At 33.3% G+C, this 19,272-nt stretch overlaps 1 protein-coding gene across 1 annotated transcript; it reads right to left on the bottom strand.

Annotated features, from left to right (window-relative positions):
• Window positions 1-241: 241 nt before the first annotated feature.
• LOC133697763 (flavonol synthase/flavanone 3-hydroxylase-like) lies at window positions 242-2,531 on the bottom strand. The gene is made up of 3 exons (XM_062120524.1): window positions 1,908-2,531; window positions 786-1,146; window positions 242-511 (listed from the first exon to the last, which is right to left on the bottom strand). Exons 1-3 carry the CDS (start codon window positions 2,444-2,446, stop codon window positions 287-289), a joined length of 1,125 nt encoding a protein of 374 aa, XP_061976508.1. The 5' UTR covers window positions 2,447-2,531; the 3' UTR covers window positions 242-286.
• Window positions 2,532-19,272: the final 16,741 nt, after the last annotated feature.

Below are 19,272 nucleotides of genomic sequence, written 5' to 3'. Positions count from 1 at the left end.
AATAGCTTAATCATAACATATTCTATTCTTATATATGTATAAAAAAAAAAACAAGAATTAACATTTGCTTTTTATCAGTATCGGAAGCTAGTTTTAACTCTTGTTTTTTATATTTATTATATGAAAAAAATAATGTTATATCTGTGACTTTCATCGGTATTAATTAATAAAATACTGTTGTACATAAAAAAAAAAGAAGCCAAAATCCAAATGAATGGGAAGCACAAACCCAATACCTATCGAACCAAAACTGAATGGATGAGCCCATCAGCATTTTTTGATAGCATCAAACTTCCTTATAAAAATAAACTAAGAAATGGCATACAAGAGTCAAAATTATAGCCAAAATAGCTTGTTGGCCAAGCGAAACAGTCTTCCCCTTGCTGGTTTTGGAGCTGCTACTATTGCTGCTTGGAGGAGAATAGAGAAAAGCCATTGAAATGCTGTCCTTATCCTCACCTTTAAAGATTGGCCATCCGAAAACATGCTTGTACTGGCCGCCACTCCAAACCTGTTAAGAGAAGAGATATGATTAGATTTAGCTATCCCATCATTAAACAAAAGGAGGAGGAAACATAATGAACCGGAATTCATATTAAAGGTTGGTTTTTCATGATGTTGAGGTTAATTTCCACACTTGTCATATCATTACTATCACAGTTGTAAAGAGGGCATGCGTGGCTTCATAATGAATCGCTTCAAGTTAAAAAAAAATGACATACAGGAACAAAAGCTACTCCAATTATTCTACTATTTTAAGCAATTTATATAACAGTAACTAATACCTGTGTTCGATCTCCAACTGTGACAATCAATGCATCTTTATCTGGGCAGAAAGACACCCAGCCTTTCTTGGAGTAAACATGAAATTCAGATGAACCATCACATACATGCAAGCACAAGGCATGAGAGTAATCAGTTCCTCTTATTAGCATTCTCATCACATCATATCCCAAGGAGCTAGCCCATTGATCAGCCAGAAAGTTACGTCCATGCTTGTATAGGCAACAGACTGAGCCAATGAGATCTTGCCTCTGCATCATATCATTTCCATACATTGATTTCCTCGCACAATTTTCATGGAGAATTTGGAGGATTTTCCTGGCCACTTTCTCTATATCAGATGAAAGGGTCTCCATTTTCTTGCTGCGAATTATGAGAACTTGGGCATAAGATGTAGCTTCATTGTAAGTTTGCAATACACTGGAATTCATATTTGAAAATCTGTTGAAGAGATAGATACAGATACAGCAAGTCTGCAAAACTGAAGTAAATGCAATGAAACATATTTCCCAGTGGCAGCTCAGCTCTGCGCTCCATGTTCTTTATCCATTGCTTTTTACCTTGTCTAAAACTGGCACTGGCTGAGACCAGTAGGAGTTCAGGCTTGTGTTTGGATATTGTATTATGTATAACAAGAAAACCTTCATGAATTCATCGAAACAATCTCCAGATGAAAGGAAGAAAAAGGAACGAATATGGATTAATAAGATCGTTAGTACAATTTTCATGTGCAGGTTAATTACCAAATTCAGAGATTAGTATTGACCAGAAACCATGCAACATTATGGAAGCATGCCCAACATTTTTAACAATAACGGCAAATGCAGCACTAGTTAAAAGATTCCCATTTACAGATGCACTCATGGACTTATTGTTTCTGTGGTAAGAAAAATAAAGAGAAACAAGAAATACTATTTAGATCGCTGAAAGATTGTGGTCAAAACTACAACAATATTCTATGTTTGACAGACAGGAAGAAGATTGTCCAAACTAGAACTTGGAGAGATAACCAAAAAAAAAACAACATAAATTCACACAAACATACACACACAAGAACAAATAATGCCACTGCCAAAAGAAGAAGAAAATATAAAGACCTTTTTTTTTTGTTGGCTAGTTATTACCTGAAATTTGAATATCCAGTTGGCCATATTCCCTCCATATCCAACTTCAAACTCTCATCTTTACACCACACAAACTCTTCACTTACTTCACTCTCGGCCTCCTGATGATCACCATGAACTTCCTCGAATCCATATGGCCTCTCCAGTGACCTCGAGACTGCCTCCTTCTTTTCAGGAGGCAGCTGAAAGATTCCGGCTGCTGTGACCGACGCCAACCTTATAAATTCACTTGAAATTCCAAAGTTAACTAGTTGAAAGCACCCAATTCTTGCTATTGAATCCAGCATCCTCAGAACTGAATCACTTTCCCCAGCAATCAGTGATTGACAATCAATTCTTGGGGGTGTTTCGACAATTTTCTGTCTTGGAAATATCTTATCAGGTAAAATCAAATCCGGAACACGTAGTGAGTGCTCAAGAAACTCAGTTAGGACTTCATCATTGGTCACGGATGATCTTCGGCCAGAGGCGATAGGAGAGGGCGGCGGGGCTCGGAAATCAATTGGATTTTCTGGCATGGATTCAGGTGAAATAGCCATCAAAATGGCGCAGTATTTGCTGCTACTGCTTAAGACGACCGATTAAGTTTGCTAGCTTGTTAAGTGTACGAATCTCTTTTTTGTTCCTTTTTCTTTTTTAAGTAAGGAAAAAAAAAAGTCTTAAGCAGCAGCAATGATGGCATGTCATGAACATTGTAGACATTTAAAGAATCATAACTGGCATGGTTTAACTTTCTTTTGATATACTTTACTTTCTTTTTTCTTCTATCTTGCTTTACAACTTTCACATTGATGCTTCATCTCTTTCATAGCTATTCAATGGCCTGGCTGATAAGGGCTCACCGTGTTACTATGCTGAACCACATTCCTTGGTCCGAAAGTTTGTTCTACAAAAATGTACAAATATTAGACTAATTAAGTGCCGCAGCTGGCAGCTGATACGATCCAGGAAAGGTCAAATTCTGATTTTAAAATAAAAAATGCAACTATCCAGTTTTACGGCAACAATCATAATTCTCAATTCGACCGTTGAATCAGGGTGCAATTTTACATGGAGTCTTTTGACATGTTTTCGGAATCTCCTAATTCTCCAAAGATCTTTAATGGGCTGCAACATAGTTTCCATATGTGGCAAGGATTCATAAATGTTCAGAATCATTTTCTTACAAGGATTCCTTATTCATCATAGCTACAAAAAAGGAAAGAAGACTTCAAAATAAATTCTACATTCAGATCAGATTTCCTAGTCTATTTTATGACTTCTTAATGGTGACAAATTTGATTCTAGCATATTTAGGATGGTAATTTTTGGATTTTTATTATTATTATTATTTTTTGCGGCAAACAAGAAGTTTTATTAATCTGAATTATTTAACCTTACATGTCTGCTTTTGCCCTTATTTATAGTGACTCCAAACTAAAATAAACCCTAATGAACCCCTTATGTGGACTTATATGATGCCCACTTACAATTAAACCCAAATAATATAAATAAACCCTAAACTAAGAAGAAAATAATAGTAACAATAAGAAATCCAAAATTAATATTCTAAATATGCGAGCATTAGATTTGTCACCATTAAGAAGTCCCAAATAGACTAGAAAATCTGATCTGAAGGTAGAATTTATTATGAAGTCTTCTTTTCTTTTTGTAGTTAGGATTAATAAAGAATCCTTGTAAGAAAAGGTTTCTGAACATTTATGAATCCTTACCACACATGGAAACTATGTTGCAGCCCATTAAAGATCTTTGGAGAATTAGGAGATTCCAAAAATAAGTTGCCGCATCCTTTTAGGAAAAGAATCCTAGCCAAATAAGAAGTCCACAAGTCAAAAGGAAGTAAATAACAAAATTCATACAACCTTTGTTGACCCATATTACGATGACTTTCCAAACTCCGATTGATCTGAAATTTTAACCCAAGGTTGTATGAATTTATTCTGAAGTCTTCTTTCCTTTTTGTAGTTAGGATTAATAAGGAATCCTTGTAAGAAAAGGATTCTGAACATTTATGAATCCTTGCCACACATGGAAACTATGTTGCAGCCCATTAAAGATCTTTGGAGAATTAGGAGATTCCAAAAATAACTGCAACAAACCACGATAACTCCCTACTGTAACATCCACGTTTCTTTTTCCTCCTCTAACGCAATTTCCAACAACCACCGCAAACCCACATAACAGCACCATTAGCTCCACCAGCAGGCCACCACGCCATGTTTAAAACACAACTACCTAGCAGCACACCTTTTTGGCCAGGTAAGTTCTCTGACATTCCTACATTTTAACCTCCCCTTTTGTTTTGTTAAAAGCATGCAGAACATGAATTAATTAATGTTCTACAAGCTTTACATAACTTGATTACTGGGTTGGGTCAGTAACCAAGTTATGTGGGCTCGATTAAGCTTAGCTCATATGGCTGGGTTAGGTCCAGCCCACATCATAAAATTTTTTTTGTTGAACTTGAGCTTAACTTGTACAAGTAGGCTTGAGCCTCAAGCCTAATAGCTCAATCCAGACTTAAAGGCGTGTTTGGTAAGCTATATTTTTCCTTAAAACATAAGGCCTTATTTGGCTACTTATAGCGTGTTTAACAAGCATAACCTTGAGGCATTTTTAATGCATCTAACTTTATCCAAACATGCCCTAAGCCTCTTCGTTTTATTTTAATTTATCTTTATTTGTGTGTCTAGCCAAATAGGCCCTTAAAAATTTCAAAAAAAAATCTAAAAAAAGTCACAAACTATTTTGAAATTATTTGTGAGTCCCTCACATGTTTTTTAAATAGACTTACACTATAAGATACATACCAAAATACTTGATTTTTCTAATAAAAATCAAAACATTTTCAAAAATTCAAAAACAAAAGTCCTTTATCTCAGAAAACACACACACACACACACACACATATATATAAAGAATTTCATTTAATATTGGGTTATAGACTTACTTTGTAAGATATGGACCGGATATTAAAAATACCCTATCTCTGAAATTAAAAAATACAAAAAATTAAAAAATTACTCATTTCAAAAAAACATTTTCATGCATATAGCAAAATCCTAAAAGTTTTTCATGCATATTTTTTTTTTAAAAATAAAATCAAATTTTATCAAGTTTTAAAAAATACAAAATAAGTATCGTAACTAGTTTATAATTATCCATTAATGTTTAGCCAAAATATAAAAAATCCCATAACAATTAATTTTTTAAATTAATATTTGAAGTGTAGGATTTAGTTGTGGACTTTAATATGTAGAAGTATAAAATTACAATGTAAAGTATATTCGTAGGTATTAAAGATACAAAGTAGAAAATAAATGCGATACTAAAATTAAGAGCCTTCGAACGGTTAGGATTCAACCTGATACGTTAAAGATTTCCTCACGAAGAAATAGATGTTTTGAACCTTTAGATGATACCAACAAATATAAACATGTCTTAGATTAACAATCAATAAATAATGTAGTTTACCATATAAAGGTATGGTGCACTTAGGATGATATATTTTTCCCTTACACAACTAGTCATCTTACCCAAACTATCGCAGACCATAGATTTTCTAGTGATCATTATACTAGGTGACAACACCTTATATTAAAAACAAATTGGAGAACAAATAATTTTGAATTGAAAAGCTAAATTAAAAAGAAAAGACAATTTCATAAGAGAATTAAAGAATAAACCACCAAGAGAATGATAACCAGATCTAAAAAAATTGACTAATTAAGAATTTTGATTAAAGGATGAAATTAAAAACAATTGAAAGTTCATAAAGAGGCAAAAAAATGAAGAAAAAGAAAAAGAATCACAACCAAATTTGAAAAATAAAAAAAATAAAAACTTCAGATTGAAAGATGCAATTGAAAAAAAAACAAAAAACAAACTTATGAAAAGTCCGAGATCACAAATTAAAAATTCAAAAGGATAAGGTATGATACTTAAACATTTCCAACCAAAAGGACTGCCCTGAAACTTCAAATATTATGTGTAAATTTTAAAGGAGGAGAGAGAAGAAAAAAAATAGAAAACAACTCTAGTGACAGTCCGCCTAGCATAACCTGACACATGCTGCCTATGGAGGAATAAGGATGTCATGAATAATCGACTAACATGACACTTTTCTCAAGCTTCTGCTTTACAGGTTTGGAATTTTAATAATTTTTTAATTATTATAAAGACTAATTTACCCCTCTACACACCTAATTATAACAAAAAAACCCTCATGTGGAAAATATAAAGATGACCTAAAAACCTAAATTAATTATGAAATTGAGGGTAATTTTGTAAATTTATTGTGTTTTTAATTTTTAATATATTTTTAAATATTGTTAAGACCTATTTACTCCTTAACCCATCCGATTATAGGAAACAACTAAGATGAAAATATGAAAATGTCCGTTAAAAAAATATAATTAATTTTGAAACAAGGGTACTTTCATAAACTTACCATGCTAAAAATATGAAATTTAAAAACAAAATCCCTAGAAACTAATTATATGATTTTTTTTTTAAAATTTTTTAAGGGTAATAAAGGTATCTTACTATTCTAAACAAGAGAAAAAGGCCTTCGTCCCCCTAATCTAAATAAAAATGATAACTATATCATATGAAAAATACCACTTTACCCTTGAATTTAGTCTTTTTGGTTGATTTAATAAAGGACAAAAGTGTAATCAAATATTAAAATTCACAATAAATTCTTTCTAAAACTACTATGAATTTCTCATGTCTTATATATTTTTGGTAAATTAGTAAAAAATTATAGGAATACACTCAACAGAGTTGAAATAGACCATCCGATTTTTAAACATCTACATTGAATTCCTCAAAACATGAAACTTGTTCTTCTTTTTTTATGCCTTCAATTTTATTTCATTTTATGTTTTAGAGGGGATTGTTTGAGTAAAGACAAGTGGTGATCCTTTAGAATTTATTTCGACTCTTTTTATTCATTCAACATTTGAAATATGTAGAATGTTCTGTTATTCTTTGAAATTTGTTAAAAAAAATGTTTTAAACCATGGTTAATCTACATATTTGAAGCTAAACTAAAATGGATCCATATTAAAACTTTATTAGGATTTATTCTTTGATATAAAATATAAAATATTAATATGATTAAAATAAATTATAGGTGAATAAAAATTGATATAAAAAAACTCTTAATAAATTTTTGTGAAACACAAAAAGTCTGTCCCACATTAAAAAAAAAGGAGAGATTTTCTTTTTGTTTATATGGTGGAAAGATGAATAATTAAAATTAAATTAAAAAAATCTCAAATTTTAGAAAATAAATGATCTAAGCAGAATAGACTTTAGACCTAAGCTTGGTTTGGGTTTAATGTAAAACTAATTTTTTGGACAACAAAGAATTATTTTTTTTCCAACCTATTTTTTGAGCTTAGGTTTGAGTTTGATAATATTTGGCCCATAAAAAATTATTTTTTATTTGTTTATTAGTTTGTTTAGCCTATGAATAAAGTGTCTTAACGGTTTCTTCAACTTGAACAGTTTTTATACAGATTTTATTCAAACAAAACATCATATTTAAAGACAAAATTGTTATGTTTAATTTTGGTTTAAATGGAAATTGAGACTAACAATGGAAGAATTAGTTCTGACAATTACTAGAATTAATTCTTTATTGGTTTTGGTTCCAAAATCCTCTATAAAAAGGGTTTAAGAATAGTGTTTTTGCTCTAATTTTTAATATTTTACATACTTTTCTTCATCTTTATTTTTCAGTTTATTCTCTTTTGTTTAAAGCTCTAAGTTCTCTATTTTTTTTTCTCACAATTTAGAGTTTAAGTTTAATATTTGTAAAGAATCATTTAAGCTATATGTTCTTGAGTTCATTGATCTTTTTTAAAAATGTATCTAGATAACATGATGTTATCGGAATCTTATGAGACTTATTGTATATATTATGCTTGTACCAACTGAGAAGCAATAAAATTTTTAAAAACAAATGATTGATTATTTGCAGCAACAAAAATTAACATGATTAAATGCAAAGAGCTTGGACAAGTAATTATTTTATATACTTTTATGTATAATATATTATAAGTTTAATTTTTTTATTTATATTTGTTTTTGTAAATTTGGATATATTGTATGCTAATATTGAATTTGATATCAATTATAAGTTTAATTTGAAAGGTACAAATGCTTATAAACTAAACATTAATGCTACTGATACGATCCAGGAAATGTCAAATTCGGATTTGTATGTAAAATATGCAACTATCTAGTTTTACGGCAACATTCTTAATTCTCAATCCGACCGTTGGATTGGGTTGAAAATTTACATGGTGTCTCCTGATATGTTTTCCTACCTTGGGTTAAAATTTTAGATCAATCAAAGTTTGGAAAGACATCGTAATACGGGTCAACAAAGGTTGTATAAATTTTGTTATTTACTTCCTTTTGACTTGTGAACTTTCTATTTGGCTAGGATTCTTTTCCTAAAAGGATGTGGCAGCTTATTTTCAGAATCTCCTAATTCTCCAAAGATCTTTAATGGGATGCAACATAGTTTCCATGTGTGGCAAGGATTCATAAATGTTCAGAATCCTTTTCTTACAATGATTCCTTATTCATCCTAGCTACAAAAAAGGAAAGAAGACTTCAAAATAAATTCTAAATTCAGATCAAATTTCCTAGTCTATTTGGTGACTTCTTAATGATGACAAATCTGATTCTAGCATATTTAGGATGGTAATTTTTGGATTTTTATTATTTTCTTCTTAGTCTTTGGGTTATTATTACTTATTTGGTTCAATTGTAAGTGGACTTAATATAAGTCCACCTAACGGGGGTCTATTAGGGTTTATTTAAGTCTAGAGTTAGTATAAATAAAGGTATAACTAGACATGTAAGGTAGACAATTCAGATTAATAAAACTTCTTGTTTGCCGCACTTTGTGTGTGTGTATTGGTGAGATAATCTCCCTTCCTTAATTCTCTAAAGAACTGAAAACCGACTTATCGAAGAACAACTGTCTTCGTGGCGTCATTCCTTGTACTTCTCGTTCGCGAATCAATATTCGTTAGGTGGGGGTCTCCGTTTTGAATAGTGCTGGTGTCTAGGTACAAGTTATCTTTGTGTCACACTCCTATCAAACCTAATTTACTTGGCTTTCCGGGAATTGGTGTCTTTGTGTGTGTGTTGCATGACCACGTGATCACGAGGTTCACATCATTTGATATCAGAGCTTGGCTCCATTAATCAGGTTATATCTTTCTGAAATTTTTGTTTCTTGTTGTTTCCGCAAAAAAATTCCTTAGTGTCCAATTTCTTTTTCTCCTTGAATTTGCGGCATATAAAAAAAATTGTTATTTCATTTTGTTATTGTTCAAAATATATCAGTAGCATCAAAAACAAAAAAAAAAGAGAAAAGAGAAAAGCAAAAAAAAATCGTTAAAAAAAACATGTTTATTGGATTCTACCGCAGAAAACTAAACAAGAGAAAATTGAATCAAATCAACTTGGAATTAGCTCAAATTTGATACACTAATTACTGAGGTCTTAGTCGCACCACATATCAAATTTAGGGTCAATTGGATATCGTTTTCTTTAGGTTTCAAATTTGGGTCTAATCAGGTCTGATTCATAATGTTTTTGCGTCAGTATATCAAACCTTATCATAAATTGCTCAAACTTTATATTCTGTCTATTTGGGTTGATATCGCACTATATCTGAAATTGTAACTCAATTGGACATCATTTACTTTAGGTTCCAGATTCTGACTTAACTCGTCGTAAACGAGTTTGTTTTGCGTCAACTTTTGAAATTCGCTTGCTTCCTATTTTTTTCATTTATTGCAGTTTATTTTCATCATATCCAATATATTTGGGTGTTGATTCATCATTTTTCATATTTTTGTTTCTGTTTTTTTATTCGAGTTTTCAGTTTCGTTCATATTTCGGATAGACTCACTTGCTACTCGCGAGACTATCATCGCAGTTTTGTTTTGCTTGTTTTCTAGTTTTTATTGCTTCTTGAGTCATATATATATTTGGATTGCACTTCCAAGTTGGTTTTATTTGGTGTTGGTTTCAGTTTCGCAAGAACCGCAAGAAGGTGAGACAAGAGGTGTGAGATTGTAAGGATATTAAGAGTGTTCGAGCGAAACACGAGCGATGTGAGGATTTTTTTTTCACTAACCAATTTTTGCATATATCATCATGTTGGTTCAAAACAACACACCACCCCGTCCCGATGTAGAACTTAAATTCCAAATGCAAGCCATGACGAAGATGACGGAAATCATGAATTTCATGATGGGGAACGTGTATGACAGACTTGAGAAGGTGGGAAAACATGGAAACATGGCTGGAACATGTACCCAAGATGTTAGAAAGGTTGGGGCTGAACCAAAATTAAACAATGGCATGGGGCCAAAAGGTCAAGGTGAGTTGATTATGAAGAGGACATTGATGATATTAGTGATGGTGGTTTTAAGGATGAGACTAAAGGCTATCGGGAAGTTTTTCAGCAGCCTAGAAACCGAATTGATTTCATGTATTTTGATGAGGTGCTATGGCAAAAGAAAAGGCAAATTCAAAAGGAGAGGTGGTATCAAAGGGAGCGAAATAAAGAGATTAGTGTTCTAAAAACAGAATCCAAGAGTCTATCACATATTCTAGGGGAGATGAAGCAAGAACTTGATGTGTTAACAACAGCAATCAATGCCCAGCAAGCTTCAGCAAGAGAGGAGAAAAAAGGCTGCAATGATGATATACAAAATAGAACAGCTGCTACTTTCATCCAAAGTTGTTGGCGACGATTGTTGGCAAGAAAAGAACTCCAAAAGCTTCAAAATGAGGCTAAGAAATTATCCATTCAACTTGTTGGTGATTCGAGGATGAATCATCTTGAAGAGAGAGGGAATGATATGATCCAGGAAAGGTCAAATTCGGATTTTTATGTAAAATGTGTAACTATCTAGTTTTACGGCAACAATCATAATTCTCAATCCGACCGTTGGATCGGGTTGAAATTTTACATGGTGTCTCCTGATATGTTTTCCTACCTTGGGTTAAAATTTCAGATCAATCAAAGTTTGGAAAGGCATCATAATATGGGTCAACAAAGGCTGTATGAATTTTGTTATTTACTTCCTTTTGACTTGTGAACTTCCTATTTGGCTAGGATTCTTTTCCTAAAAGGATGTGACAGCTTATTTTCGGAATCTCCTAATTCTCGAAAGATCTTTAATGGGCCGCAATATAGTTTCCATATGTGGCAAGGATTCATAAATGTTCATAATCCTTTTCTTACAAGGATTGCTTATTCATCCTAGCTACAAAAAGGGAAAAAAGACTTCAAAATAAATTCTACATTCAGATCAGATTTCCTAGTCTATTTGGTGACTTCTTAATGGTGACAAATCTGATTCTAGCATATTTAGGATGGTAATTTTTGGATTTTTATTATTTTTCTTAGTCTTTGGGTTATTATTACTTATTTAGGTCAATTGTAAGTGGGCTTAATATAAGTCCACCTAAGGGGGGTCTATTAGGGTTTATTTAAGTCTAGAATTAGTATAAATAAAGGCATAACTAGACATGTAAGGTAGACAATTCAAATTAATAAAACTTCTTGTTTGTCGCACTTTGTGTGTGTGTATTGGTGAGATAATCTCCCTTCCTTGGTTCTCTAAAGAACTGAAAACCGACTTATCGAAGAACAACTGTCTTCGTGGCATCATTCCTTATACTTCTCGTTCACGAATCAATATTCGTTGGGTGGGGGTCTCCGTTTCGAATAGTACTGGTGCCTAGGTACAAGTTATCTTTGTGTCACACTCCTATCAAACCTGATTTATTTGGCTTTCCAGGAATTGGTGTCTATGCGTGTGGGTTGCGTGACCACGCGATCACGAGGTTCACATCAAGCTGCAAGGCTATAAACTGGCGAAGAAAGGGACAAGAGTGTAGTACAATGTTGGAGGGTGAAGACGATGTGTCTATTGTCCTGTTTGGAGGATGAATGGAGCATTAAATGGACTCAAAAAATGGTTTCACATGCAGCTTTTCTAGCATAAGATAGGGGATGCAGAAATAAAATAAGACAACATGTAGTCTGACACTAGTCTGACACTATTATTTTTCTCACTATTGTTGACTAAAATGACATCATTTTGGTCAAAACAACATTAAAAGGCACTATTTTACTCAAATGAAACAATGTAGTTTTTTTTTATACCTAAATTAGGTCATTAACCCATTTTTTAATTTCAGCCCCTAATATTTTAATTTAGTCAAATAAGTCCTTTATTGAATTTTGATTCTAAGAATCAATTCAATTTCACCCCAGCCGAGTTTCAAAATGATTCCTTAAGTTTAGTGCCTTTTCTGCCTTTTCATCTTGGTCCCTAGTCTTGGATATTTTTCATTTCATCCCTAATTGACCTTCAACTTCTAATTTCTTTAATTTCACCTTTGTTTTCAGTTGAATTGGGTTCCTAAATTCACATGTCTTTTGTAAAAAGGTCTTTGGTTCTTAATTTTTTCAATTTTGGCCTTAATTAACAACTTTAAACTTTGATTTTCTTGTAATTTTATCCATGATTTCATCCAATTGAGATTGGAAAAATTAAATCTAGCCCTCTCAAATTCTAATCTTTTCATTTATGACCAAATTAAGCTTTCAAACTTAATTTTTCACCAATTATATCCATAATAAAATTAATTTGACCCCTTAAAAGTCTAATCTAGTCCTTGCACTGAATTAATTCTTTTAAGTTGACCTAAATTAATTCTTAAACTTTTAAGTAACCTTATGATTAAATCAAATTGGCCTATGAAAAGTCTAATGGGTGAGGGCTAGAATGCGCACTATCTAATGGGCAAGGGCTATAAAACGCACTCAAAAGAAAATTGATAGGGCTAAAAAGCGCACTATTTAGTATATAAGGGTTGAAAAGCGCGCTCAAAAGGATAATATCGGGCTAGAAAGCTCATTATCTTGTATACAAGGCTAGAAAACACACTTAAAAGAAAAGAGATAAGGCTAGAAAGCATACAATCTAGTATACGAGGGCTAGAAGACACACTAAAAAAAAGATAAGGCTAGAAAGCATATTATCTAATGGGTGAGTGCTAGAAAGAACACTCAAAAGAAATGGATACGGTTAAAAAGTGCATTATTCGATAAGCGAGGGTTAGAAAATGCATTATCTGATATCTGAGGACTCAAAAGCGTACTTAGAAAAGAAATAGGTAGGGTTAGAAAGCACACTATATAGTATGTGAGGGTTGGAAAACGCACTTAGAAGAAAAATATAGGGCTAAAAAACATACTATATGGTATGTAAAAGCTGAAAAATGCTCTCAAAAGAAAATGATAAGGCTAAAAAGTGCATTATCTTATATGTAAGGGCTAGAAAGTGCACTCAGAAAGAAAAAGAGATAGGGCTAGAAAGCATACTATATTGTATGTGAGGGCTAGAAAATGTATTATCCAGTGGGTGAGGGCTACAAAGCACACTATAAAGAAAACAGATAAATATGCTTTTTTTTAATAAAAAAGGTTTGATTATGTCTGTTATAATCTATTTTTGGGTTATTCCCCAAATTCATTTTTTTCCCAACCTCAAAAAGAAAAAAGAAAAAAAATGAAACAGTGTTGTTTTGAACGACACCGTTCTCCTCCTTCCCCTACACACGCAGAGGGGGAAGAAGATGTTTTGTTCCCCTATAACGCCCATTTCACTCTCTCGCCCTACCCACTTGCATAAACCTAAAAGAACCGACACGACCTACGCCCCTCATCTGACACAGAAAAAAAAACAGACAAGCCCTGCAGGTGGCTACCTAGTGGTCGCACGGACACCCCCTACCCCTGTGCCATGACTAGACAGGGGTAGAAGACCTCTCTCTCCACTTTTTTCTTATAAATACTGTTTTTTCCTTATAAATACTAATAGAAAGAGAGGAACCAAGGGGGGGCGAATGTGAGAGAGGAGGAAGAATTGTGTGAGATTATACAAAGGATAACAAAGGAAAAAGAAAAGAACAAAACAGAAAGAAAAAGAGAATCAGAAGGGAAAAAGAGAGTAGAGTTGACAGGGGGCGAAAATAGAGAGAAAGAAGAGAGGGAAGATTGAAAAACAGAGAGGAATTATTTTGAGATACAGAGACAAGAAAAGAGAGAAAACAAAGTAGAAGAGAGAACAACCGTCACCGTCTGCTTTTCTCATCGCTGCCATGAGAAACGCCTTGAGCCACTATCGACAACAGCTCCACCACAAGCAGAAATAGAAGAGAAACAGACACAAAACAAAAAAGGAGAAAGAACAGGAGGGGGTAGAAATAGAGGGCAAGGAAAACACAGAAAAAAGAACCATTGACCACCTTCAACTCCTTAGTCCGCCACCGCTAGCGCCAGCAACACTGCCATCGACAGTAGCTCCACCATCATTAGAGATCGAAGAAGAAACATAGAAGCAGGAGAATAGAAATAAAGAGAAGAAGAAAACACAGAAAATAGAAAGAAAAAACAAAGAAGAACCACCGTCTGGAATCCCCCATCCACCACGCGATTCTTCCTCAACACCGCCACCAATGCCAGGCAGCTTCTTCTCCTTTGTCATCCCCAGCTCCTCCACTGTTTTACATGAACAGTGGAAAGTGAATTGTTTCCCTCTCCATTATTCATGTGAATAGTGGAGAGTGCTCCACTGCTCAAAATGAGTGGGTCAGGTCTAGCCCGGTCCAAAAAAAATTAAAAAATCATTTGAAAAATATGTGATTTTCCCGTGTATTTTTCTGTCCATTTTGATTAGTATCAGTTTGTATTTTAATATCACAAGGATACGAATTCAGTTTTCGTTAAAACGTTGCAAAAATAAAAAAATAATATCTTGTTTTCATGCATAGGGTCAAGTCTTAAAAAGTCATATCGTATTTTCATACGACAAAAAAAAATCAAAAATATGTGTTAGCCTGCATTTTGGCTTTAATAACTAGTTTATTAAAGCCACGAGAACTTGGCCAATATTTCAAAAATTCTTTTAAAAAATCATTTTGTTTTCTTTTAGTATCTGGGATTACAAATTTACACGTAAAATGTATTCCTGATATTAAAAAGGTATTTCTTTTGTTGACATAGAACAATTAGGTTTTTACCCGATAAGATAAGGATCTTGTTGGTTAATTTCGTAAGTGCACGAATCGTAACAAGTAATAAAGTGATGAGTAGAGTATCGTACTACGAGGATTTGTAAAAATTACTACTAATTACCAAAGTCTTTTAAATTATGAATTATTTAAGGAATCGAATGAGATAGTTTATAAAACAAAAATTAATGATTAAAAAAACAAACAACCAAACGATTAAATATTAATGAATTCAATTGTACTGGTTCTAGGATTTATGACTTACCGTAACTATGCCTATGTGAACTTTCTCGATTAAATTAACTACTCCTAATGTTGATAATCAGGTTTTCCTAATGTAAATATTAATCTCTCTCGAGCATCAATAAATTATTTCGACAAACAAATTTCATATACTCTAAGAAAGTTCTGAACTTGTCGAAATTAATTAAATACTGTAAAACCTGTAACGATTACAAAAGTTCCTAGGATATCTCTATCCTATAGATTTCTTAAGGTATTTCAAACAATAGCTAAAATAATTATAACTTCTCAGTTTCAAATTGAATTTTAAATCATGCAGATGTTGGCCAAACACACGCAAGCATTACACATTGAATGAAATACTCAACTTCTTAATGTAATAATTCAATCGAAGAAATTGTTCACATATTCATAGTAAGGTTACGTCAAAAATCCCATAATAAAAGTCTACTCCATAGTTAAATTAAAGAGAAACAAACTTGATACAATGAACATCACTCAAAAGCAGAGAATTTCAGTGGAAGAGATAGGTGTCCTCCAGGTCTTCAATATTTTTGCCTCTGTTCTTTTTGTGTGGCCTTTTCTGTTTTTCTTTGCTATGTTATAGGGTTTCAAAGCGTCTCCCTCCGTTTTTCAGACCCCATTTCTCTTCTTTTATATTGTGGTTGTTCTGCCCCTGCAGTAATGAGGAAAGTTTCATTTTCTACATTGAATTCCTTCCTACCCAGACATTGCGAGCCAGATTTGAGGTAGGAAACGTGCGAATTCAAAGATCTCTATTTCTGGAGAAATTGTAGAGAATCAAAATTTCTTTCCAACGAAACTAATCTTGCAATTTTTGAACCTCTGAGCATTGAGATAAGGGCCATAAACCGAAACAGTCTTTGCAGTGCAGGAATTTCGGGCTGGTTCAATCCTTGTTTTTCAACTCACTTTTTGGGCATCGAAACAACAAAACTGAGTTATATGCCCTTCATATGTTTTGTAGACCTTCATCTCAGCTATTTGAAAATGGTGACAAACATCTGGAACTAAGTTGCATAGCTTCTTTTGCAGCACATAATGAATCACTATTCAGTTTCACTGCCGGGCTCTGCCTATTTAGTAACCTAATATTTGAAAACACATTAATTTCCCACGAGGTCAATAGTTCAAAAAGAGATTCAACATTCTAATTGTCTTATGCAACATATCCAAAATATTTAAAAATCAAGCATGAATAGTGGAAAATATACATACTAAAAATTCTCTTATCAGATCTCATTACCGAGAAGGACTTTTCTTAAACCATAGACTGACTAACAATTAGAAAACATGACAAGACCTTAGTTTTTCATCAGACAATTAAACAATATAGCTTACCTTAGGTAGGGCGTATCTGGGGTGCTAATACCTTCTTTTTATGCAACCAGTCTCCGTGTCCGATCTCTGAAACCAGTTAGGATTCCTAGTGACCAAAATACTAAGTGACGACTTCCATTCCACTGATCAAAAACAATAATTCCTTGACTTCCCCATATATTTGCCAGATAGATACAATACCTTGAGAGTGGAATATTCGCCACAAGGATTGTTTCCTTGGACTTCCTGCAACGGTCAAAATATGATGCGTTGTGATTAATATGCATGTATTCTTACCCGAGAAATATAGATCCATTTTATTCTTTGGCTCTTTCTTTCAAAGCTTTGATCTTCGTAACAAGCTTTCATGGCTTTTTCACTTCTACATACCCGAGCCATAACTCTTGGACTTGACCTCTAGGAAGAAATGCTAATTTAATGATTTTAGATGATACCAACATACCTCATTGTCTAAAAACCTTTATCTAAAAAATTATAACCTATTCCTTGATGGCTTTTCTCAAATGTTATTGGTGGATTTGAACAATTTTGCTTCCCATTCTCTATTCTCATAGAAAAGGAGTCGTAGAGCCAGCCATTACTGTTTTCTTAAGTTACCCCTAGATTGATCATGCCCCAAGTATTTTGATCATGTTTTGTTTGCTTGAACTTTCTCAAGGATGATGTCATATGGAAAAGGGCTTGGCTATTTATAAGAGATTGCTTTCGTAGGAAAATTTTTGGAATTTCAAAGCTAGTTCCAAATGCAAGAACTATTTTAATTCTGATTTAAAGCAAATTTGTTCCAAAAAGAATTCAAGCTATCCCTATGGAAAAGGTTTCGTGAGAGTTGAAGATCTTTGTTGTTTTTTATATATTTATGAAAATGTGAAGTGACTTTTTGTTTCATGTTTTGTTGGTTAGACAATTTTAAGTTGAGAATTTCAAAAATAGGTCTTTAAAGCATTCATTTTACTTATATGAATAATGAAGCATAACTTAGGTTTCTTGAAAAAACTCATTTTCACATGGGAAATCATCACTTACCAATCTAAATTGATTGCCTTTGATTAGAAAAGGCTTTATTGGACACATAACTTGGGTTTTGGCTTTTGGCTATGATAAAAATTAATTATTGCAAGCTCAAAAGGTGTTTAAAATATCTCAAAATAAAAGATCACGTAAGTTTATTCCTGAACCTTCGTTTTGGTCAAGGGATCCTAGATCTTAGGGTTGACTTTGTAAATTAGTTCTACATGCCCCTAACATTATGGACTATTTGACTATGATTGTCATCATCGTTTTCATTTTGTACGTCATGCTCGACCCTTTTCAATTATTTGAATTTCTTCATTCCTCCAGCTTTGATTGGACACCTTTGATCATTAAGGATTATTTTGTATATTCTTGCGGTTTTAATCCATATGCTTGCCTTGTGGGGTGTGATCCTAGTTGTCGCACCCGATATCGCGGCGGCCCTAAAAATAATCTTCTGATTTAAAGAAAAAGAACAGATATCTGGCATCTTGTTTTTTTAGGGGAAAATATCTTGTTTGAGAAGTTGTCACCTAGTATTGTGGTCACTAGGAACCCTAACTGGTCAACAGAGATTCTATGGTTCGGGACTAGTTACGTAAAAGGAAAGATATTATCATCCCTTAAACATTCTGTCTAAGGCAAACTGCATTGCTGGTTTTGTCTTAAATTGCTAAATTTTTATTGGTTTATGCTCTGATGGTTTATTCGCAATATTCCTGACTTTGGCGCTGGTGAATATTCAACTACGGTTAATTCCAACTCTGGCGTTGATAATTATTATGTAGCTATAAAATGAATTTGGATCAATATTTTTATTTCTGACTCTAGTGTCAGTGAATAAACAAATAAAATAAATTTATTTTGACACATGCACATATTTTTTATTTTTTCTAGCTAAATAAAATAAAATATAAAGAATAAGAATAATATAAATTTAAATCGGTATTTGTATTCCTGACTCTGATGTCAATGAATAAACCAATAAATTTATATTATTTTTATTCATGCATACACATCTTTTATTTTTTATTTTTTTATTTTTTTATTTTTTATTTTTTTTTTGAAATTTGGACTGGACAAGCTGGACCTGCCTGATCACTGGCCCAAGCCAGTGACCCGGCTGGGCAAGGGCACGCACCACGCGTGCATGAAAGGGCTAATTAAATTTTACGGCAACAGTGTCAAATGATATTGCAAAGCAGGAGGAGAAGATTACCTGGACGCAGAATGAAGACGTTGATGAAGCTCTTTTTGTGTGGTTCAGTGACACTAGCCGGGCACCCGTTTCAACCTGTTCTAGCCCTTCTTTCTTTCTCTGCTTATGTTCGTGCTCCTGGCTTTTTTTGTGTTCTAGCCCCCTGCTCCTTCGTCCCCGTTTCGTTCTTCTGTGTGTGTTTGCTGTTGTTTTCGGTTTAGGCCTCTCCCCGTTTATTCCTTCCCTTTGTTTTCTCAGCCCAGTCCCCTTTTCCCCTTTCTCTGTGGCCCTCTCTTGCTTATAAAGCCAAAGGATGGCCTTTCTTCACGCGTTCATGCCTCACGATCGTGAGGCACGAACGCCTCTGTTTCTTTGAGAAGAAACAGGGGCAGAAAACTTGCTCCCCTCTGTATAGTTTCT

This window comes from Populus nigra, chromosome 1 (genome assembly GCF_951802175.1).
Source record: "Populus nigra chromosome 1, ddPopNigr1.1, whole genome shotgun sequence".
NCBI lineage: Eukaryota > Viridiplantae > Streptophyta > Magnoliopsida > Malpighiales > Salicaceae > Populus > Populus nigra.
Note: the sequence above shows the minus strand (reverse complement) of the source record. Positions and strands in the feature narration are given on the sequence as shown.